Raw genomic sequence first — 24872 nt, forward strand, 5'->3', positions numbered from 1 at the left:
AAAGAGCGATTTTGTTAGCAACATATACGACACGTCTGTCTTCTCCCTCACCACCTAATGGACTCAGCAAAGGACCACGTCTGTCCTCACCACTTTGTCCCCAGCACTTGCGCTTTGCCAAAGCACACAATAAGCCTTGGAATAATTTTTGAATCTCCAAGAATGCGTATTTCAGTGCATCTGAAATGGAAGAGAACTAAACGGAGGTGAGATGCCGTGATGAGGGCCCCTGCACAGAGAAGCTCAGTGCTCGCCTGCCTCTGGTAGGTGGTAAGGAACTGGAGTCGCCCGCGCGACTCTTGGGAACCGCGTGATCGCCGGCGCCGGCCTCCCCGGCCTCTCCTCCACGGCGATAGGTGGCGCTGTGCCCAGACACAGCCGCCCCGTCCGCGCAGCGCCGCTCTCTGGGCAGGGTGGAGGAGTCGACGGAAGGACCTGTGCTGACCCGCTTCGGCCCCTCCGGTGGCCTGATCTTCCTCGGCGTGTGACGGTTTGCGCAGTCCAGCATCATGGGGAAGAGAGATAACCGGGTGGTGAGTACTTGGGGCGAGAAAACAATGGGCCGACATGGGGCCCGCAGCAAAAGAGCGAGACCCCTCTCTCTTCCCGGCCGGGCCTGAGGGTCGGTTGCTGGCCTGAGGGACCAGGAGCCTCGAGCCCCAGCAGTCCCCCTGGCCCCACGCCTGTTCCAGACGTGCGAGTGCTGCGCGCTCTGTTGGCGCCTTTGGATGGGCCCCACACTTTCCGCTCGTTCTTGTCCCCCTCTTTCTTCGATTACCCCCAACCTCGCCGCACATTTTGGGAGCTCCAGGCTCTCTATTGCCGTCCTGGGGTTAGCAGTGCCTTTTTTTTTTTTTTTTTTTTTTTTTTTAATTAAAGAACTGCAAGAGCTCAGGGAGACCTGTCCTCTCCAGTATGTTAGTCGAAAGTCTGAGGCCCGTGGAGGCACTGGGACTCGCCCCCTTCTCGGGGTCTCGCAGCCTACCTCTGCTCCCCTCTCGTGCGCACCTAGGTGGGATGGAGGCGTCCAACGGGGCCCCTGATCCCGGGGGCCTGTGGCGCCCACAGATCAAACACAGACGCACTCCCGTTTGAGAACCAGGATGGAAGTATTCGGCCTGTTGTCTGCAGCACCCAGCACTGCCTGGCAGTTAGAAGACCTCGTGAAGGAATGAATGGCGTGAAAATAGTTGACTTTGAAGTCAACATGGAGCATTGACTATTTGGAATGTCAGTTTTGGTCCCTCGGGAGTTGCATGACTTAGGACAAGTTGCTTTTTCCCGAGCCTCAGTTTCTTCTGTAAAAGATCAGTGTTATCCTCAACCTAGTTGAGACCACAGAAAGATGTCTGGGCCAGTGCTTGGCATGAAAGTTGTTACTATTCTGGTAAATGAGATAAAGGAAATACATAAATAATGGAGTAAGAAATGGTACCTGATAGAGATTTGTGGTTCAGAGGGCGTTTGAAAAAGAAGGTACTTTTGACAAATGGAGATGAGAAGAAGGTATTCTAGATGGCTACTCGGTTGGTTGGTTTGGAAAACCCAGGTTATACATCAGATTGGATATGCCATAAACTTAAACTTAGGTGGCAGCCTCACAGTTCATGGGCTTGCCTGTGAATTTTGACCACTGAGCAGCAAAATGAAAAATAAATGCAATTGAACTAGCTTTTTCTTAGCTATTATTTCCTTTGTGCATTTTTGGGGGTGGGGGGGAGTGCTAAATGATCTTTGCTTTTATGAAATGATGACATTGTCTATCTTCAAAACATTTGTTTTAATTTTGGGTAGTCTTCATGAATCAAGGCTGTCTAGGAACAACTGTAGTGAATATTGATTGTAAGATTAAGGAATGTTCTTTTTTTCTGCCTCCCTGGCTGCAGGTCAGAGCTTGTTGTGGTATCCTGATTTTCACAGAGTTGAAAGAGTATTCTGTTGGGACATTCTTAGGTTTGAAGTGTTCAGAGGGTTTTGGCTCTTTAATGCGATTGGGCCTTAAATGTTTACATATTACCAGGCCTTGGGTGCAATTTCATACAGAGGCCTAAGATGTTTTGTTTTATTGGGGAAAAGTATTGATCCCTTTCAAGCATTCAAAAACCTTTTAAAGCGAGCTTCTTTTGCCCCAGAGCATTTTGGTACCCAGGGCTCTACTTACTAATTGGTATGGTGTCTTGGCACAGTGTTCTGGTGACGTTTTGTTTGTACTAAAAAGGTTGTGGGAATGAAAACATGAAATTAAGAGGTAGAAGATGCAGGTTGTCAAATGCAGTTTCCCTACTGTACAGCGGAGGAGATGGAATGGTTAAAACTGGGGCCCAGATTTGGGTTATCTGCACTTAGTTCAATACCTCATAATTCTTAATTGTAAATAACAAAATGCAAATATTAGCATTTTGTTCTTACATTGATAAAATTATAGTTTTAAAGATGATAATTATTTTTTTAAAAACCATTGTTTCAGAAATGTTTTTTTTTCTTTTAAATAGACTATTTTAGAGCAGTTTTAAGTACACAGCCAGAATGAGCAAAAAGTAGAGTTCCCAGGTACTCCCTGCCCCCACACATACACAGCCTCCCCATTATCAGCATCCTGCTGCAGAGGGGGACATCTGTTACAATTGGCGGGCTCACATTGACATACCCTTTTCACCCGAAGTCAGTGGTTTCATTAGGGTTCGCTTTGGTATTGAGCATTCTTGAACAGGATTATTTGTTTGTTTGTTTGTTTGTTTGTTTGTTTTTAATTTGACATTTTAAATCTCAAGATTTGTCAAGGGCCCTTAAGTCATGATGGTCACCCTTTGTGCCCATTGTTTTCCAAAAGCTTCCTTTGTGTTTTTTTCTGTTACTTTGTACTTTCTAAATAGATGTAAACTAGAGTCTAGATAAAAATAGGTAATCAACGTAACAAATGAAGTTCTGCACATTTTGTCCTTAGCAGTTTTACTGCTTTGTTCTTTTCACCCTGCCCACTTACATTCCTTTGAGCCCAATTTGCTACCCTGAGTTTCAAAAACAGATTTTCTGTTACGCAAACTCATGCAGCAGTTTGAAGCCACAGACAATTCTAGTTATATATGAATAGGGGCATTTGACAATATTTGAAGTGATCAAGTGATAGATGGTTTCAAGAAATTGCAGTTTCTTTAACTGATGCAGTTAAATTGCAGTTTCTTTAACCACTCCCTTAATGTATTGTTTTTCACACTGATGCTAATAAGTGAAAAAGCTTTACCTTTGTTAGATAGTTCCTTTTTTTTTTTAATATTTTATTTATTTATTTTTAGAGAGGAAGGGAGGGAGGGAGAGAGAGAGAGAGAAACATCAATGTGCGGTTGCTGGGGGTTATGGCCTGCAACCCAGGAATGTACCCTGGCTGGGAATCGAACCTGGGACACTTTGGTTCCCAGCCCGCGCTCAATCCACTGAGCTACGCCAGCCAGGGCTAGATAGTTCCTTTTTTTTTTTACCTTTCTGTTGTGCATAGTAAAAGCATTGTTGCTTAACAATTACGAGGACAAACTATCAGGTGGTGTGCAAGGAGCCTAGCACTTTAGATGCACTAATAAATAACAAATAAGTAATGGAGATATTTGGAGTATACTTAAGCACACTGAGGGTAGTGTTTATGCTCAGAAGCTTGAAAGTTAAGTCTATTGAGTACTCAATGATAATCTGATGTAATTTACCTATAAATTGTTTATAAGTAATAGTCCTAGCATATAAATATACTATGCTACTATTTTATTTTCATCTGAAAAATAAACAGTAAAGTAAGTTGGTATGTACTTTGGGAAACCATTTTCATAGTAGATATTAAGACATAAAAATGCTAATGTACTTTTAAGGTAAATTGAAGACTAAAACATGGTAAATGTTGTGTTACAATTCATTAATTTTAGAATAACCAATTACCATTGCATAATTTGTGAATTTTTACTTGAAGACAATTAGCTTTCTGAATTGCAGTAGCAGTATTGTGATTGAATTTTTCCCATTTGTTTACATTAATATTATGATAATGTTTGTGTACAGATTGTTTAGTTTTGTTTTTCTTTTGTAAAGGTAATGAGTTATTTTTAAAAAATCTCCAGTGTATGAAGTGATGAAAAGTGGAAAGTGGGTATCTTCCTTTACATTCTGGTGCATATGTGTGTACGTTTTAAAAATTTGATAGCTGAAAAGGAGTTCAGACTTCCAGCCAAGATGGAGGCGTAGGCACACACACTGTGCCTCCTTGCACAGCCAAAAGAAGGGCAACAACAAATTTAAAAACAAAAACAACCAGAACTGACAGAAAACCAAACCATATGGAAGTCTGACAACCAAAGAGTTAAAGAAGGAACATTCACCAGACCGGTAGGAGGGGCGGAGATGGGCAGCCCCTCCTACTGGTCTTACCCTCCTGCAGAGAAGACTCATGGCCAGGCAGCGGCTGGAGGACTGGGGCAGGCAAGGAAGTGGCTGGTGGAGCCTGTGGTCCCACATTCACGTGCAGATAAACTGGGAGGAACAACTGGGGAGCAAAACATACTGCACAACCCAGGGTTCCAGCACTAAGAAATAAAGTCTCAAAGCCTCTGACTGAAAATACCTGTGGGGGTTGAGGCAGCAAGAGAAACTCCCAGCCTCACAGGAGAGTTGGAGAGACCCACAGGGTCCTAGAACACACACAAGCCTACCCACATGGGAATCAGCACCAGAAGGACCCATTTTGATTGTGGGTAGCTGGGGAAGTGACTGAAAACCAGCAGAGAGCAGAGCAAGCACCATTGTTCCTTCTCAGACCCCTCCCCACATACAACGTGACAACCGAGCGCCGTGGGTTGCCCCGCCCTGGTGAACACCTAAGGCTCCGCCCCTCACTACCTAACAGGCTTGTCAAGGGGGAAAAAAGACCCAAATGAAAGAACAGATCAAAGCTCCACAAAAATGCAACTAAGCAAGGAAGAGATAGCCAACCTATCAGATGCAGAGTTCAAAACCCTGGTTATCAGGATGCTCCAGAAACTCACTGGGCAAAAGACCCAGGCAGCAATGAAGGTTGCATGATGTGAAATAAAGAAAAATCTACAGGGAACCAACAGTGATGGGAAGGAAACCAGGACTCAAATCAACGGTTTGGAGCAGAAAGAAGAGATAAACATTCAACCAGAACAGAATGAAGAAACAAGAATTCAAACAAATGAGGAGAGGCTTAGGAACCTCCAGGACATCTTTAAATGTTCCAACATCCGAATTATAGGGATGCCAGAAGGAGAAGAGGAAGACCAAGATTTTGAAAACTTACTTGAACAAATAATTAAAGAGAATTTCCCCAATTGGGCAAAGGAAATAGATTTCCAGGAAGTCTAGGAAGCTCAGAGAGTCCCAAAGAAGTTGGACCCAAGGAGGAACACACCAAGGCACATCATAATTACACTAGCCAACATTATAGATAAGGAGAGAATCCTAGAAGCAGGAAGACAAAAGGAGACAGTAACCTACAAAGGAGTTCCCATCAGACTGTCAGTTGATTTCTCAAAAGAAATCTTGCAGGCAAGAAGGGGCTGGAAAGAAGTATTCCAAGTCATGAAAGGCAAGGACCTACATCCAAGATTGCTGTATCCAGCAAAGCTTTCATTTAGAATGGAAGGGCAGATAAAGTGCTTCTTAGATAAGGTCAAGTTAAAGGAGTTCATCATCACCCAGCCTTTATTATATGAAATGTTAGAGGGACTTATCGGAGAAAAAGATCAAGAATATGAACAGTAAAATGACAGCTCACAAACTCACAGCTATTAACAACCAAACCTGGAAAAAAAACCCAAAAAACTAAGCAAACCACTAGAACAGGAACAGAACCACAGAAGTGGAGATCATATGGAGGGTTATGGACGGGAGAGTAGGAAGAGGAGAGAGGGGTAAAAGGTACAGAGAACAAGTAGCATAAATGGTAGGTAGAAAATAGGGGGAGGATAAGAACAGTATAGGAAATGTAGAAGCCAAAGAATTTATGTGTACGACCCATGGACATGAACTAAAGGGGGGGAATGTGGATGGTAGGGGGTGTACAGGGTGGAGGGGAATAAAGGGGGGAAACAGGGACACTGTAATAGCATAATCAATAAAATACATCTTAAAAAACACTAGAAAGGCAAAAAAATTTTGATAGCTACAGTATTTTTCAGACTATAAGACACACGCACCCCAATTTGGGGGGAATAATGGTTGTTAATGCTGCTGTTGAGTTCTGTTTACATTTACATTGGTGAAATATTATGTTATTTATGTTATTAAATATTTTACCACATTTTTTGCTTCAATTTTTTTTCCTATTTTTCTCCTCTAAAACCTAAATACGTCTTATGGTCCAAAAAATACAGTGTGTTTATTAATATGGTGTCTTATTTTTAGGCAACTTGCTTTTTTTTGCTTTTCACTTGAGAAATGTTAGACATCTTTCTATATCAGTTACTATAGATCTATCGCATTCTTTTTAATGGCTACATTATATTTTATTTGGGGGTATACTTTAATATACTTAGGGAATCTCATTTTGGTGGATAGTTTGGTATTTTCATTTCTCCCTATTGTAATAATTTAGTTTTGAACATCCTTGTATATATGTTTGCATTCTTTGGAACTAAACAGTTTTTACAATTTTAAACTCAAAATATTTTACCATTGAGTACTGCTAAAATTATGACATGGCACTCCTGTTTTAAAATGATGATCTCAGCTTGCACCTTGTCCTTGCTTCTGGTTAGGGTTGTCATTATCATTAGCAGGGCCGTCAGTTCCTCTGCTGAGGCCTGTCGGTTGTCATATTTCCACACAAACTGAAATTCTCAGCAAAGGCAGTTGAATGAAATATTTGAGGGCATAACAGTTGATATCAAAAATATTATGTCATTGTCTTTAATGTTACATTTGATAATCCACATTTAGCTCTTACTCTGTAACATCTCTGACAATAAGAGTGTTCATTTCTGCCCATAAGGACGTTATGTTGAAGGCTTAACTTTTTCATCCAAGTGATCAGGTGGAGTCCAGTCGAATGAAAACAGTTCCTAGTGTGTTGTTTATAGTGGTTTTATGCTGTTTACTCTGGCAGAGAAACCTAGAAATACATAACTAATATTTGTTATGAAGGTGGAAAATGTTACTCATTTTTACAAATTTTGTTAAGTAAATGCAACAAATATGTTTTCTCCTTTAGCTTCTTTTGGGATGGTAAGTATTAGGCTTAAGGCCTTAAAATCAACCTTGAAAATAGTCATTTTCAACCACAATTCTTTTTATTTAAAAATAGAAGAGTTTTGTTGACTTGAATTAAATTTGGAAAACTGAATATAAGAACCAAGAGGTTGAGACCAAATTAATAACAGGTTTTATATCTAGAACAAAGTCAATTTTAATAAAACATCTCTTTGCTAAACAATGTAATTAGCAAACTTGCCTTATATTATCTCAATGTCTGTGAAAAATGTGTCTAAAAATGTGTTCTGCAATAGTGAGTGCAGTATACAGAGCATAATTTATTTCTTTTGTAGATTTTTTATTGATCTAAAATACAAATAAAATAAAGTTCACTGTTTTCAACATTTTTAGGTGTATAGTTCAACAGCATTAAGTATTTTCACAGTGTTGTACACCTATCACCAATATCCATTTCCAGAATTTTTTTTTCGTCCTCACCCAAGGATATGTTTATTGATTTTAGAGAGAGAGGATGGGAGAGAGAGAGAAACATTGATCTTTTGCCTCCTGTACGCACCACAATTGGGGATCAAACCCTCAAGCTAGGCGTGTGCCTTGACTGGGAATCTGACCACATCCTTTTAGTGGGCAGGGGTGACACTCCAACCAGTTGAGCCACCCAGCCAGGGCCATTTTCAGAACTTTTTCATCATCCCAAACAAGAAGCTTTGTACCTTTTAAACAGTAACTCCTAATCACCTCACTGCCCCAATTCATGGTAATGTCTATTTACTTTCTGTCTCTCTGATTTTTCTTATTCTAGGTATTTCATATGAGTGGAATCATGCAATATTTGTCCTTTTGTGTCTGCCTCATTTCACTTAGCATGTTGTTAGGGTTTATCTGTGCTGTAGTGTGTAGCAATTACATTCCTATGTAAGGCTGGATAATATCCCATTGTATGTACTCTCATATATACCACATGTTATTTATCCATTCCTCTGTAGATGGACATTTGAGTTGCTTCTACCTTTTGGCTATTGTGAATAATGCTGCCGTGCACGTGGTTTACAAGTATGTTTGCGCCCCTTTCAATTCTTTTTCAGTTCCATTTAGAGGTGAAGTTTCTGGGCCATATGGTAATTCTGTGTTTAATTTCTGAGGAACCACCAAACTTTTCCACAACAGCTGTACCATTTTAAATTCCCACCAGCAATTTGAAAGGGTTCCATTTTTCTCTATATCCTTGACAACGCTTGTCATTTTCTGCTTTTTTGATAATAGCCACCCTAATGGGTGTGAAGTGACATACTGTAGTTTTGATTTATATTTCCCTAATGACTAGTGATGTTGAACATCTTTTCATGTGTTTCTTGGACATTTGTGTATCTTCTTTGGAGAAATATCTGTTCAAGTCTTTTGTGTGTTTTTGAATTGGATTGTTTGGGTTTTTTGTTATTGAGTTGTAAGATTTCTTTATTCATTTGGGATATTAGTCTCTTATCAGATATATGTAAATATTCCTCCCATTGTGTGCATAGTGTTTTCACTTCAGTGCACATTGATGTGTGCATCAGTTTTGAAGACATCCTATTTTTTCCTTTGCTTCCTGTGCATAATGTAATTTTGATGTTGACAGTTAGTGAATAAAATTGTATTTCATATGGCACAGTACTTCCTGAGATAGAATATATAGTAGAATAAGCAATGGACTTGGAGTTAGATCCACTTTACCTTCTTTGGAACTGAGTTTCATTTGCTGGAGAGCAGTGTCATCATACTCACAGGGTTATTGGGATTTAGATGGCAATATAAAGCCCTCTTGTAGTAAGAAAAATGTGTCATTATTATTTTCATCAAATCTCTTGTAAAAGCACATATTTCATGAAAGCATGATATTACTCATCTTCCAGACTTGTGAGGCTTAGTAATGAACCCTGGCTGGAATGGCTCAGTGGATTGAGCGCCAACCTAAAAACCAAAGGGTCACGGGTGTGATTCCCAGTCAGGGCACGTGGCTGGGTTGTGAACTAGGTCAGGTCCCCAGTAGGGGGCACACGAGAGGCAACCACACACTGATGTTTCCCTCTCTCCCTTCCTTCCCTTCTGTCTAAAATAAATAAATGAATAAAAATCTTTTTTTTAAATGAACATTAAATTTATTTTTTCTAATGGAAATTTGGTTAGCCAGATTGTTCATGCTTATGTGGAGACAATATGCACTTACTTCATTAAAATTATTTGATAAGTAAGTGAGCTTTTGCCTTTCTAGTGGTTATTTTAATGGAGTACATTTCTGTTCTTTCCTAAAGGCGTATATGAACCCAATAGCAATGGCCAGATCAAGGGGTCCAGTCCAGTCTTCAGGGCCAACGATCCAAGATTATCTGAATCGACCAAGGCCTACCTGGTATTTGTGAAAGAATTTACCTATTTATAAAGTTTTTATAAATATTTAAAAGGTTACTATTGCAACTTTTATTGATTGCCAGGCATATGCCAGATATGTAATTTTTGAAGTAATATTTGATATGTGCTTTTTTTGAATGCATGAAACACATGCACGGGTGTAAAGCAAACATTTGAGAACCCAACACCCAAGATAGCTAACGCACCACCAGATATCCTTTCATACCAATCTCTTCTTTATCCCCTAAAAATGAACTTAGCCTTGCAGTGTTCTGTTTTAAAAGGGCAGATTTGAGTAATCACATCCTTTGTTGAGGTGTAACTAGGTGTTAGGAAGGATAATGTTAGGTCTTATATCTTGCTTTATCTGCTGGCTTTCAATGTTAGAATTTCCTGTTGTTAGATTTTTGTTTTAAATTGATGTTTTTGGCCCTTGTTGAGTGGTGCTGCCATAGCACTGACCTTACTCTCTTACTATTAAATGTCATGCTCCGACGTAACGTATAACAAGCTTCAGAGTTGAGTTTCAGACTCCTTCTAAGTGCCTCGGAAAGCTGGACAATTCCAGTTGAAAGTTGTGCTTACATATAACACAGTCCTTTGACTTAAATAGGAAGTAAGCATGTCCACCTCTGACACCGTTCATGAGTGCTGTTGTTAACTGTTGCAGCATAATACCATAAAATAAGTTATTCCAAAACAAAGTATATTTTGTCTTTAAAACTGAGGAGAAGGAATGAACTTTAAAGGGGATGAGCTCAAGTAAGTATATTACATGTGTGTCAGCGGTCCTCAAGAAAACTCTCAGGTTAAGTAACTTGCTAGGTCTCATAGATAGTTGTACTCATGGGTGAGATTTATTACGGTGACAGGACACCAGCCACAGTCAACAGAGGGAAAATATGCATGGATGAAGTCTCAGGGAGACTGGGTGCAGGCTTCCAAGGCCTCCTCTCCTGTGCAGTCACACAGGACACGTTTAATTCCCTTAGCATGAGTTGTGATAACATACGTGAGATGTTGCCAACCAGGGGAATTCATAGAGAGTCTGTGCCCAGGGTTTTCACTTGGTACTGACCAGCCTCTGCCTATTAGGTGCCAAAATTCCAGACTCTCAGAAGGAATGTAAATGTTCGACCTAAAATACAATGTTTGTATCAACAGGCACAGTGAACCACTCTTATCAGAGATTGGTAAGGACTCGCCTAAATTCCAAGTTCCCTGAAACAGCCAGGGCTAATCTTGTAGGTAGTCCTTCCTAAGAATAAGCAGTCAGTCAGGTGTGCTGTGTTCTCTTTTTGCACATGGGTGAGATACATTACAAGACGGGTGATTTAGTAATAGAATACAGTAGTTCAAGCAAATACACTTCTGTTACTAAAGCTTTGTGATATTAGGCAGATTTCTTACTTTCCCCAAATTGTAGCTTTTATCTATAAAATAGTAATACTTTTTCTCAAAGGATTGTGGTGAGGGTTAAAGGAAGATGTATTTAAAACAGTGTGTATAGCATGTAAGTGCTCAAATGTTTCCTGTATTATCTTTTATAATCCATGTGTAGAAAAGGAGTGATTGGTGTTATCTGGTAGGCTTTACTATGATAATTGATTCACAAAGATACAGACACAAATTTGAAATACATCAACACTGGAATGGAGGTTTACTAAAATATTGAGAACAGTTTGTTTATGAAATTTTATTGTATTGTTTGTAAGCATCCATCTCTAATTTGAATTGCTTGAAAACATTTTTTACATTTTACTTTTTAAGGGAAGAAGTGAAAGAACAACTGGAAAAGAAAAAGAAAGGCTCCAAGGCGTTGGCTGAATTTGAAGAAAAAATGAATGAGGTTTGTAAATAGTACCTTTTTGAAAAAATAGACTAATATTTATTATAAGAAGAATTAAATAACTGTTTAGTAAACCAAGGTTTGAGTCTAGCTCTTCAGGTTGAAGGGGCTCCATATATTATAGGTGTTTTTGTTTTATTGAGTACAGGTTTGTATGTAAATATATGATTATTTTAATAGAGAAAAATCATCTCACAATAATTTGAATCATCTGGAAGTTTTCTAAATGTTAGGTTCTTTACCTTCTCACCCTCATCACCATGCCACCATTTTACCCTGAGATGTCCATGGTGATATTTGCTTGTTTCTGATTATGAACATATATGTAATATTTCAGCCACAATATAGATTAATTTAACTTACACTGTTTGGAAAAGGAATCTAACCATTCTTTGTTAGAAAAAATTCCTCAGCCTCAGTAGTAATACCTACTCTCTTTTTACAAAAATTCTATTTTGGCCCTGGCTAGTGTGGCTCAGTGCATTGAACACCAGCCTGTGAACCATAGGGCCACGGGTTTAATTCCCAGACAGGGCACACACCTGGGTTGTAGGCCAGGTCCTCAGTAGGGGACTCTCCAGAGGCAACCACACATTGATGTTTCTCTCCCTCACTTTTTCTCTCCCTTCCCCTCTCTAAAAATAAATAAAATCTTTTAAAAAATTATATTCTATTGATTATGCTATTACAGTTGTCCCAGCTTTCCCCCTTTGCTCCCCTCTACCCAGCACTCTGCACTACCTCAGGCAATCCCCTCACCATTGTTCGTGTCTGTGGGTCATGCGTATAAGTTTTTTGGCTACTCCATTTCCTGTACTGTACTTTACATCCCCATGGCAGTTCTGTAACTACGTATTTGTACTTCTTAATCCCCTCACCTCCTCACGTATTCCCCCACACACTCCTCCCTTCTGGCAGCCATCAAAATGCTCTCCATATCCATGATTCTGTCTGTGTTTTCGTTTGCTTACTTGGTTTTTTTAGATTCAATTGTTGATAATGTATTTTTTGCATTAATAGTTTTGATCTTCTATTTCTTAACATTTCATATAATAATGGTTTGGTGGTGACGAACTCCTTTAGTTTTTCCTTGTCTGGGAAGCTCTTTATCTGCCCTTTGATTCTAAATGATATCTTTGCTGGACAGAGCAGTCTTGGCTGTAGGTCCCTGCTTTTCATGACCTTGAATATTTCTTGGCAATCCCTTCAGGCCTGCAGTCTCTTTTGAGAAATCCACTGACAGTCTGTGGGATTTCCCCTATATGTAACTAACTGCTTTTTTCTTGCTACTCTTAAGATTCTCTTTTATCTTTAACCTTTGGCATTATAATTATGATGTATCTTGGAGTAGGCCTCTTTGCATCCATCCTGTTTGGGAGTGTCTGTGCTTCCTGGACTTGCATGTCTATTCCCTTCACCAAATTAGGAAAGTTTTCTTTCATTGATTTTTTCAAATAAATTTCCAATATTTTGCTCTTCCTCTTCTTCTGGCACCCCTATGATACAAATGTTGGAACATTTGAAGTTGTTCCAGAAGCTGTTTACACTATCCTCATTTTGGTGGATTCCCTTTTCTTCTTGTTGTTCTGATTGGTTGTTTTTTGTTCCCTTATGTTCCAAATCATTGATTTGTTTCTCAGCTTCATCCATTCTTCTGTTGTATGCCTGTAAATTGTTCTTTATTTCAATTAGCTTATCTTTTGTTTCTGATTAAATCTTTTTTATGCTGTTGAGGTCCTCACTAAGTTCCTTGAACATCCTTATAACCAGTGTTTTGAACTCTGTATCTGATAGATTGCCTGTCTCCCGTTTTGTTTAGTTCTTTTTCTGAAGTTCTGATCTATTTTTTCATGTGGGCCATGTTTGTCTCTTCATTTTGGCAGCCTCCCTGTGGTTGTTTCTATATATTAGCTACAGCTGCTATGGCTCCCTGTCTTAATAGTGTGGCCTAATATAGTAGGTGTCCTGTAGGGTCCAGTGGCACAGCCTCACCTATCACCCAAGCTGGGTACTTGAGGGCGCCCTTCGTGCGGGCTGAGTACACCCTCCTCTTACAGTTGAGCTTTAATTGCTGTTGGCGGGTCAATGGGAGGGATTTATCCAGGCCAGTCAGTTACAAGGACTGGCCGTGAGAACTTACCACCAACCTCCGCCCTCCATGGAGGATCAGCTGTGCAGGGGTAGGGTTATGGTGGTCTGACATGGTCTGTAGTTGCCCATGGGGTACACAGGCTTTGGAGTTTCCTGGGTGGTGCAGGGCAAGGGAAGCCCACACCTATGTTCTGCCCAGGGCCACCCTGTATGAGCTATTAAGCAATCTGAGATGACTGCTACTTGTGTTGGACCTGAAGATTCCAGGTGAAGCCAAGCTATGAATCTAGGCTGGCTGCTGCTAGTGCCAGACTGAGGACCCCTTAGCAAGAGGTATGGGGGCTGGGAGTTTAGTGAGGCCAACTGTTCCTTGTTTGATAGGATTTAGAAAGTTGTGAAGCATGAGCCAAGACCAGCAATTCATATCTTGGATCAACCTGTAAATTGGGTGGGATAGAGTCTTAGGGGGTCTCCAGGGCTGGACAAACAGTGTTAGCCAAGTTGATGGAGTCAGATATGGCACTAGCCTGCCGGCTCTGTGTGGGGACAGTTCAGAGAAGGGACAATGGCCTCTGCCTGACTTTCTGTCTGGGAGAAAGCCATTACTCAGCTCTTGCCTTGATGCCAGACACTTCACTTTCTCCTTGTATGCTACTGGTTGTCTGAAGCTCAGTGCTGGAGCTCAGAGGTATGAGTCTGAGTAAGTTCATGTGTGACTTCTTTAAGGAGAACTGCTTGGGACTCCAGAAGTTCCTTCCATTGACTCAGTCCCCACTGGTTTTTGCAGCTGGAAGTTATGGGGACTTATTTTCCTGGCACTGGAACCCTGGGATGGGGGGCCTGCTGTGGGGCCAAGACTCCTCGCTCCCGAGATCTCTCTCTCAAATTTTTACCCATCACACGTGTGTGTGGGACTGGCCCATTCTGTCTCTTCATCCCTCCTACCAGTCTGGATGGATGTGGTTTCTTTAATTCTGTAGTTGTCAGAATTGAATAAACTTGTTGGAGTTGAATGAACTCAATTTCCAATGGTCCTAAGTGATGGCGGTTCTAAATTTTCGTTGTAGTTTTGATGATAATACCTACTCTCAATGTATAGGATATACAGTGGAGAATTCCCATCCCTTATTATCCCCTCTGAGAAGAGCTGGTAGAGGTTCTCTTTGTGGAGAGGAAAGGATTCTGGCACTTGGAATAACTTCTGTATCTAGAGGCTGGGATGGGTGAGAGGCTGGAGGGAAGGAAACAGTGGCTGTCTTACACTTGTATATTAGGTGTATTAGAAGGGGATAGATGTCCTCTGATGGTGTTTATAACCCTTTTGCAGAACTGGAAGAAAGAATTAGAAAAACACAGGGAGAAATTATTAAGTGGAAGTGAAAGCTCATCTAAAAAAAGACAGGTAATACTATTTGTACTTTATTGCTCTCCTTAATCTCACAGTTGGCTTTCATAATACTGCTTTATGCTATTATTAGTATACATTTCAAATTTCACATGAGCTTTCTTAGATTTGTACCTGTTTCTGTTTGTTTGCTTTTAGAGAAAGAAAAAAGAAAAGAAGAAATCTGGTAGGGTGAGCAAAACTTTTCCATTTTTCTAAATATTAAAATTAAGAGCCTACCAAAAAAGTAAGAATCATTTGTATGGCTTGTATGCTAACCCTAGATGGGTCAAAGAGCCTGTTGGTCCTTTGGTAGCTACTGGGTGCTTACGTTCTATTGCTGACATAAGAGACGGGTGCCAGCCTCCTTTTACAACCTGGTACTGCCGCGTTGCTGTTAGAAAGGGAATTGCCATTACTTTGTTGAGCCTTTTGTTTTTCCTTTTATTTTAGGTGGGGGTGGTGAGGAAATATGACAGTTGACTTTTAATACTTAAGCTTTGCACAGATGGCACTTGTTTCAGGACACTAGATTGCTTTTGTTAAGTATTTGGGATACCTAGTAAAAGAAAAAAAATTCCTGCATCTCACAAGCTTTAATTGTTTTGTGCTTGGTCAAGTATTCATCCTCTTCTTCATCAAGCTCTGATTCTTCCAGCAGTTCTTCAGATTCTGAAGATGAGGTAAGGTTTGCCTATAATGATTCATGAAACGTGTAATTTCTTTATGAAACACCAGTTAAAAATGTTTACTTCTAGGTTTTTTTAGTTTTCTATAACTGAGAGCACTGATACAAATAAACACCTAGATAGTTAAGTATTGGTGTATATATTTTTTAGATTTCAGAATTTGTCTTGTTCATTTTTAAAATATCAGAAGAATTGGATTTGAATAATCTAAAATTCTCTTTGACTAGATGCTAGGAATGTTGTGTGACTCAAATAACATGGCTTTTTTTTTTTTTTCTTTAAATAAACCAGAAAAGTGGTATGTTACATTTAAAATACGAAGTGAAACATATGTTTATGAGCTGGTCCTTTCATTAACTTTATTGATAAAGATATATTTTAAAAATGCGGTGATTATATTTTTGAAAAAGAAAGCAAATGTTTCTAAAAATGTTTTATGTAGGATAAGAAACAAGGGAAAAGGAAAAAGAAAAAGAAGAACCGTTCACATAAATCTTCTGAAAGCTCCATGTCAGAGACCGAGTCAGACAGTAAGGTAAAAATTTTTGAATTAGCAACATTTTGGAGAGCAAAAACATGTAATGAGGTTTTTCTTTTAGTTTTGCCATCTTAAATTGCTCTCTGTTTAAAAATAAGATACTGTTTTTTATACACTATGATGTTTTGTGCCACTTAATGCTTTACATGTGACATTTAATTGTTCTCCAAATACTTCCACGCATCTCTCTCTCTCAGCATTTCCATGACAGCCTTATGATGAGTCTGGCAGACATTTTTGTTTCCTATTTTCATAAAGAAGTCATAGTTCAGAGAAAAAAGTCTTACTTGAATTTATATAGCTAGTATTAGAATTCGAGGTTGAATCTGTCTTTTACTAGCTGGTCCAGTGTCTTTTCTACTATACCTGAGTCTGTTCTGTACTACCTAGAATTGTCTGACACAATTCACTCAAACATAAGTGATCAGAAGAAATACATGCATGTTACAATAAAAGTGAAGGTTCTTGGGCCTCATTTTCAGAGTCTGATTTAGTAGGTGATTAGGCTCAAGAGTCTACATTCTTAACACATGTCCTCAGTGATTCTTACACAGGGGTGTCCATGGACCACAGTTGAACAAACAAATGTCCTAGGGTCTCAGGAGAACAAAGCAACTGTATTGTTTTGGGGCAGATATCTACTGCCCTAATGAGATTTCTTCTGACAGAATGCCTGGTGTCTAGGAAGTAGTCAGCAAATGTTGAGTTTTTTCATTGTTTTTTAAAGCAGAAGAGCCAGTCTAATGATTCTGATAGCTAACATTTATTGAATGCCTACTACATGTTATGCACAGTTCTAAGCACTTGACATATTAACTCAATTCTCTCAGCAGCCCTATGCAGTAGATACTTGTTACCACACTTTATGGATGTGAAAGGTGCAGGGATGTTTAATAGCTAAGCAAAAATTCTTACCTCCCATCCTTAAAAGGAGAGTAGAGAAATCACATTGGTAGATGTCTAGGCCCAGAGGTAATTCCAATACTTATGACCACCACAGGCAAAAACAGGCGGTGGCATAAAGTCACATTAAAATAGATCATGTGGTTATCATAGACAGTATCATTTCAGGTGCACATAGATTAGACATACAACCAGATAAACTAAGAAACCTCATTTTCTTACATTTCTTACAAGTATGTGTATATATATATATGAATATATACACACACACACACAACATACATTTCTTCTATATTTTTAAAATCAAATTCTGGTATTGAAGTAAACTTTTTTCAGTCATAGAGCAAATAACCTTTTTGGTATTTTTGTTATACTGTTATACTGTATCTTTCATATTTAAAGTTGATACATGTATATATCTGTTTAGGATAGTCTGAAAAAGAAAAAGAAGTCAAAGGATGCAACTGAGAAAGAAAAGGTAATTATAATTTTATATTGCCTTAAGATAGTCTGTCATACAATATTTCATTTACTTCAAGAAATAAACAATAATGTGCCCTGGCTGGTGTGGCTCAGTAGGTTGAGAACCAGACTGGGAAGCAAAGGGTGACCAGTTCGATTCCCAGTCAGGGCACATTCCTGAGTTGTGGGCCAGGTGTCCAGTGGGAGGCAACCACACATTGATACTTCTTTCCCTCTTTCTTCCTCCCTTTTCCTCTCTCTAAAAATAAATAAAATATTTTTTAAAAAACAATAATGTGTTCTCCTTTTTAGCTTGAGATTATTTATTTGCTTTTATGGCATTTTGTATTGATTTAAGGAAATGATTGGATTCATTATTGAAGATAAAAGATCAAAAGAGTATTTCTACAGAAAGTTTGAATTTTTGTAGTTTAATGGATTATCTCAGATTAAAAATCCAAGGTAATGGAGATCAAACATTTCCTTTGTTTCCTCAAATTATTTTAAAAGGAAGTACTTTTAATTAAAGAACATGGTCTTCCAGTTCAAATTGAATATACCATAGATAAATTTTGAAAAAAAAACTTTTACTGCTGTTAGTAGATATTTTATCTTGTGATTCAACTATAATTAGTGCTAAATTTATGTCTACCCATGTCTCTGATTTACATTTTAAAATCTTATTCTAATTATTAAAAATAAAGCAATTATTACTAAAAGAAAACTACAAACTAGTGTCACTATATTTTACTACATTTTCACACCATTTTTTAAAATGGTGGTGAAATTCACATAATCTGGACTTCCTGCCAAGATGGAGGTATAGGTAGACACACTGTGCCTCCTCCCACAACCAAAATAAGGTCAGCAACAATTTAGAAACAAGATAACAACCAGAAGTGACAGAAAATTGAACTGTATGGAAGTTGGACAGCCAAGGAGTTAAAATATACACATTCTTCCAGACTGGTAGGAGGGGTGGAGTCAGGAGGCCAGGCGGAGAGAGGTCTCGGCACAAAAACTGGTGGCATCGGGTGCCTAAGGCATCCCGGGCACAAGACCACAGCAGGCAGACCTTTGGCACGCAAGCAGCAGCTGGCAGACCCCGGGTACAGGGTGGCAACAGGAAGACCCAGCGAGGCAACGATTGTGAAGCGAGGCACTGCAGACAAGGTGGCTGGGTGACCACGCAGTCCCACATTCTCGAGCAGATAAACCAGGTGAGGCTGGGGAGCAGGACAGACCATGCAAACCAGGGTCCCAGTGCCAGGAAATAGAGCCCCGGGACACTGATTGAAAACACCTGTGGGGGTTGAGGCTTAGGGAGAGACTCCCAGCCTCACAGGAGAGTGCATTGGAGAGACCTAGGACCCGTGGGTCCTAGAACGTGCACAAGCCCACCCACTCAGGAATCAGCACCAGAGGGGCCCCGTTTGCTTGGGAGAAGCAGCAAAAGGGACTGAAATCCGACAGAGAGAAGCAAGCGCCATTGTTCCTTCTAGGACCCTGCCCCTACATATGGCGTCACAACCCAGCCACTGGGCTGACTAGCCCTGGTGTACACCTAAGGCTCCATCCTTCATACATAACAGACATTTGACAAGACGAAAAAAAACAACAAAAAAACCCATGGCCCAAATGGAAGAACAGATCAAAGCTCCATAGCAAATAACTAAGTGATGAAGAGATAGCCAACCTATCAATGCACAATTCAAAACACTGGTGATCAGGATGCTCACAGAATTGGTTGAATTTGGTCACAAATTAGATGAAAAAATGAAGGCTACACTAAGTGAAATGAAGGAAAATGCACAGGGAACTAATAGTGATGGCAAGAAAACTGGGACTCAAATCAATGGTGTGGACCAGAAGGAAGAAACAACCAAACAAAAGAATGAAGAAGCAAGAATTCAAAAAAATGAGGAGAGGCTTAGGAACCTCCAGGACATCTTTAAACACTCCAACATCCGAATTATAGGGGTACCAGAAGGGGAAGAGCAACAAGTGGAAAAGTTATTTGAACAAATAATAAAGGAAACTTCCCCAGTCTGGCAAAGGAAATAAACTTCCAGGAAGTCCAGGAAGCTCAGAGAGTCCCAAAGAAGTTGGACCCAAGGAGGAACACACCAAGGCACATCATAATTATATTAGCAGAGATAAAAATGAAGGAGAGAATCCTAGAAGCAGCAAGACAAAAGGAGATAGTAACCTACAAAGGAGTTCCCATCAGACTGTCAGCTGACTTCTCAAAAGAGACTTTACAGGCAAGAAGGGCCTGGAAAGAAGTATTCCAAGTCATGAAAGGCAAGGACCTACATCCAAGATTACTCTGTCCAGCAAAGCTGTCATTTAGAATGGAAGGGCAGATAAAGTGCTTCTCAGATAAGGTCAGGTTAAAGGAGTTTATCATCACCTAGCCTTTATTATATGAAATGTTAAAAGGACTTACCTAAGAAGATTAAAAACATGGATAGTAAAATGACAGCAAACTTACAATTATTAACAACCACACCTAAAACAAAAACTAAGCAAACAACTAGAACAGGAACAGAACCACAGAAATGGAGATCACATGGAGGGTTAGCAACGGGAGTGGGAGGAGAAGAGAGGGGGAAAAGGTATGGAGAATAAGTAGCATAGATGGTAGGTAGAAAATAGATGGGGGAGGGCAAGAATAGTATGGGAAATGTAGAAGCTAAAGAACTTATGATACATGGACATGAACTAAAGTGGGGGAATGTGGGTGGGAGAGGGTGTGCAGGGTGGAGGGGAGTGAAGAGGGGGAAATGGGACAACTGTAATAGCAAAATCAGTAAAATGTATTAAAAAAGAATATACAGTGCTGACAACCACCTTGCTCTAGTTCCAAAGCTTTTTCATCATCCCTTTGAAAACAACCTGTTAAGTAATCAGTTCCCATTCTCCCTTCTGCCCATCCCCAGGTACCCTCTAATCTCCTTTCTATCTCTATGGAGTTGCATAATTCTGGATATATCATATAAAAGCAGTCCTACAGTATGTCACCTTTTGTGTCTGGCTTTTTTCCACTTAGTATAATGTTTTCAAGGTTCATCCAAGTTGTAGCATGTATGAGGGGGAACCCCCCAAAACCTGGAATTTATATATAAAACATGTATTTATTCTTAAATGTGTAGTACTTCAGCCACCTTCAAAGTACTCTCCATTTGATGTAGTACAACTACCAAGATTTTTTTCCATTGCTTGGTTTTTGAACTCATTGATTTTTTAAAGATTTTATTTATTTATTTTTAGAGAGAGGGGAAGGGAAGGAGAAAGAGAGGGAGAGAAACATCAATGTGTGGTTGCCTCTCACAATGCCCCCTACTGGGGACCTGGCCTGAAACCAAGGTATGTGCCCTGACTGAGAATTGAACCGGCGACCCTTTGATTCACAGGCCAACACTCAATCCACCAAACCACACCAGCCAGGGCAAAAAATGAATAATTTTTATGGTAATTTTAAGAATTGTTAATAAAGCCCTGACTGGTGTGGCTCAGTGGGTTGGGCATACGCCCACAAACCAAAAGGTCACCAGTTCAGTTCCCAATCAGGGCACATGCCTGGGTTGCAGGTCGGGTCCCTGGTTAGGGGTGTGTGAGGAGCAGCCCGTCAGTGTTTCTCCCCCTTTTTCTCTCCCTTCCCCTTTCTCTAAAAAAAAGTTCAAATGTTGATAGAACGTGGAAACAAAATTTGCATGGTGTAGTACTGTATCTTTTTGAGTCATGATACGTGTATTTTTTTAAAATAGGACATTAAAGGACTTGGGAAAAAGAGAAAGATGTATCCTGAAGATAAACCTTTATCATCTGAGTCCTTATCAGAATCAGATTATATTGAGGAGGTATGTATATGGTCAAATCTATTTTCTTTAAAATGTTCAGTTATTTGATTTATTAATATTAATTGAAAAAGATACTTCATACGTATTTGATTTACTGTGAAGTATGATGTACTATGAAAAATAAAAGGAAGTTATTCCATTTCAGAATAAGCCTTGTCTTTATCACAATTATATTACTATTTTTTTGATAATTAGCCATATTCTCAACATACCTTTCCAATCTGAGATATGTATATTATTTTTATTCTTCTAACCTTGTCTTCTTAAAATTTTTTTACCTTTATTAGATTTTTTCGTTACCATCTAGTCAGTCCCCTTAGACTGCCCAGCCCCTAGCAGTCTTTGACTATTTTTTTATTGTACTACTATTTTGACTACATGAAAGATGCTGTGTGATGTATTGTGTATTAAAACCCAGCATTTCCTTGTTTTTGTTTGGAACTGCTCTTTAGGGAGTAGAGAGGTGGTGAGAAAGAGCAGGAATACTAGTGTGATCTCACTTTTTCTATCTGTACAGTGAAGGAGTAGGATGAGACATCTATAGAGTCCTTTTCAGCTCTGATACCTCTCTCTTAGATTTTGTACTGTCTTGGAATTAGAGTCGATTTTTACTTAGTTTTAGGTCTGTAAGTTACCATTTTTAAGTATTTCTTGGAATTGGTTTCCTCATTTGTAAAATAGGGCCTGTTACTTTCATTTTGTAGTAGTATTTTGTAATGCCCCTGAAACGAACTTGTAGTTTTTATAGAAATATATACTTATATATATATTTAACTTATACATTTTTATATTACTATCCCCTAACAGAAATAGAAAAAATAAAAATAACAATGCATGATTTTTATTAAATTATATTTCAATGTGTAATTTCTTGAGAGTGTATCTTAAAATCCTGTACAAAAGACTTCGTGTTCATAGTACAGTAAATTTAGCTTCTCTGTTATAAATAGGTGTGACTGTCTGGTGGGCTTCTCAGAAGCCATGTCAGGGCTGTCCTGGACAGCGGGTGGCAGCATCTTCTGTCTTGGCCTGGCCAAGTGTGGGTGCAACACAGCTGCTCCAGTGTTGCCATGACAAGAAAAACAAAAAATAATAATGTTATATTTGGAGTTAACATTAAATACACAGTAACTTTAGCAACTTTGGATTTAATCAGTTGGATTATACTGAGTACACTGTATGTATAGTAGTTATTCATTGAACACCACAGAGTTAGGGAAGGACCCACTCCATTCCAGGCACTGCCCCTGCCATGTTACAGGTGATGAAACTGAGAGTGACATGTAGCAGAGGCAGGATTCAGAGCTTGGTTGGACGGTTGGTTGGTTGGTTTGAGAGCTCATGTTTTTTATCCATTGTACCTCACTGCTTTTCTTAGGTGCTGAAAGGGAATATAAGAAAAGCCCTTTAGAGATTTAAAGTATTTTATTTAGATGTATTTTACTTTAAATGTATTTTATTTAATTCTCATTGTGATATAACAGAGGTTTAAGGTAAATAAGGCATTTAAAATGTTATTTGGTTGTCGAAATGTTTTTACAGATAAATTTTTTTTTTTAATTTTCTTTTTTTTTTTTTTCTTTTTTTTTATTTCAATCATTGTTCAAGTACAGTTTTCTCCCCCCTACTCCCGTTCCAGCCCCTCCAACAGATAAACTTTAAAGATACAAAATATATTAGGGAGTGAAAAAGAAATGCCATAAGTACAAGTTACATGTTTGTCTTCCATTCTCCACAAACACTTAAACTTTTTTTTAGGTACGCGCAAAAAAGAAGAAAAGCAGTGAAGACAGAGACAAAGCAACAGCAAGTATCACATTTTTACATGACAACAGTATAGCTGTTTTTATTTAATGTAAAATGAGTCATGGGTAAAGAAAGCATGATTGCATTTACTAGGACCAAGTAAATACTTATGATGGTGTTTGGCAGCTTCACTTAATGGGTTGGAAAAAATTGAATTGGCTCAGGAAAAAGGAAGAATACCCTGGTTGCAAATATGGTCTGTTTCCATTTCAGTATTTTACTGTCAGAAATATAAGCTCAAGCTTTTGTTTGATTTTCTGAAGGTGTAATAATATGAAAGATGATATTAAAGTATGATGATTCCCTCTGTCTTCAATAGTAGTTACTTCCAGATCAGCCAAACCTGATATTAACAGAAAAAGCCTCTCTAAACACAATCCTTATTCTTGTGTTTAGAGAATAATAAGCCAATAGTAAGCCAGAATGTGACAACATAAATGATTTCACTAATAAAGATTGTTCTTTCGATCATTTCTAAAGCCAGCTCTGCTATTATGCAGATTGAGAAATAGGAAAGGAGACCAAAGGAAGAGGAAGAAAAGGGAAATGGAAGTGGTATTTAAATAAGAAGCAGACCATCCTAGAGAAAATGAATACAGATTATCAAAGAGTAATGTGGATCATATCAGCAGAGTAACTTAGGAGTACTCAGTATAAGTATGGACTTTGGCCTTTAAATTCATTTTCTTAGGGAGAGGTAAAATAAAAATGAGAACCACATTATTTGTAGATTTGAGGGTAATTCCCATAATTTTCCTAGGTCTTAAAATGAGGGTCCTTCTCTGATAAGAAGGTTCACTTGGTAATGTATGATTTGATTCAGAATTAACATTTTATATGTCTTTGAGTCCAAGGTGACACTTAAAAGACTTTTGAATGGAAAAAATAATTTGAATAAAGACTGCTTTGGTCTTTGGCTCAGATTGATTAATTAATTAAGATAAAGGTTAACACTTTGGGTAATTCTGATTTGTATTCACATACTCCCTGTTCCATGCATTTAACTGGCATACATTTATTAAGCTCTGTGCAGGCACTGTGCCAGGTGTTGAAACAGCTGTTTATAATAGAGTACAAGAAAAGAGGGTGATACATGAGAGAGTGACTTCAGTGAGGGAAAGCCTCTGTGAGGAAGTAAAATTAACCTGAAATTTGATTTATAAGAAAGAGTCAGCCATGTGAAGATCAAAGGAAAAATATCTAGGCAGAGAAGAGCTGAGGACATATACAGGAAGGAGTTTGAGGACCTGGAAGAAGTGAAGCTGGGCTTTTACATGGTAGACAAAGAGGAGTAGTGCCCAGTGAGGCTGGGAAGTAAGTGGGGCTCATATCCCGCAAGAGTGTTTGGGTTTTAATCAGAATGTAATGGGATGCTGTTTTGAGGGTTTTGAGCAAAGAAGTGACCTGAATCAACTTTACTTTTTCATTTTATTTATTATTTTTTTAATATTTATTTTTTTTTAGAGAGAGGATAAGGGAAGGAGAAAGAGGGAGAGAAACATCAGTGTGTGGTTGCCTCTTGTGTGCCCCCTACTGGGGACCTGGCCTGGAACCAGTCACATGCCCTAACTGGGAATCACACTGGTGACCCTTTGGTTTGCAGGCCGGCGCTCAATCCACTGAGCCACATGAGCCAGGGCTCAACTTTACTTTTTTAAAAAATGCTTTGGCAGAGGAGCTGAATGGACAG

At 39.0% G+C, this 24872-nt stretch overlaps 1 protein-coding gene across 1 annotated transcript in view; it reads left to right on the forward strand.

Annotated features, from left to right (window-relative positions):
* Positions 1–394: 394 nt before the first annotated feature.
* FAM133B (family with sequence similarity 133 member B) overlaps positions 395–24872 on the forward strand; it is a 29049-nt gene continuing 4571 nt past the window's right edge. Inside the window, exons 1-10 of the mRNA XM_028525546.2 lie at positions 395–533; positions 9501–9598; positions 11368–11446; positions 14865–14939; positions 15081–15113; positions 15542–15604; positions 16053–16145; positions 17479–17529; positions 21284–21376; positions 23135–23182. Of these exons, the coding sequence (XP_028381347.1) occupies positions 510–533; positions 9501–9598; positions 11368–11446; positions 14865–14939; positions 15081–15113; positions 15542–15604; positions 16053–16145; positions 17479–17529; positions 21284–21376; positions 23135–23182 (657 nt within the window). The 5' untranslated portion in view covers positions 395–509. The remainder of the gene's footprint in view (positions 534–9500; positions 9599–11367; positions 11447–14864; positions 14940–15080; positions 15114–15541; positions 15605–16052; positions 16146–17478; positions 17530–21283; positions 21377–23134; positions 23183–24872) is intronic.

This window comes from Phyllostomus discolor, chromosome 10 (genome assembly GCF_004126475.2).
Source record: "Phyllostomus discolor isolate MPI-MPIP mPhyDis1 chromosome 10, mPhyDis1.pri.v3, whole genome shotgun sequence".
Taxonomy (NCBI): domain Eukaryota; kingdom Metazoa; phylum Chordata; class Mammalia; order Chiroptera; family Phyllostomidae; genus Phyllostomus; species Phyllostomus discolor.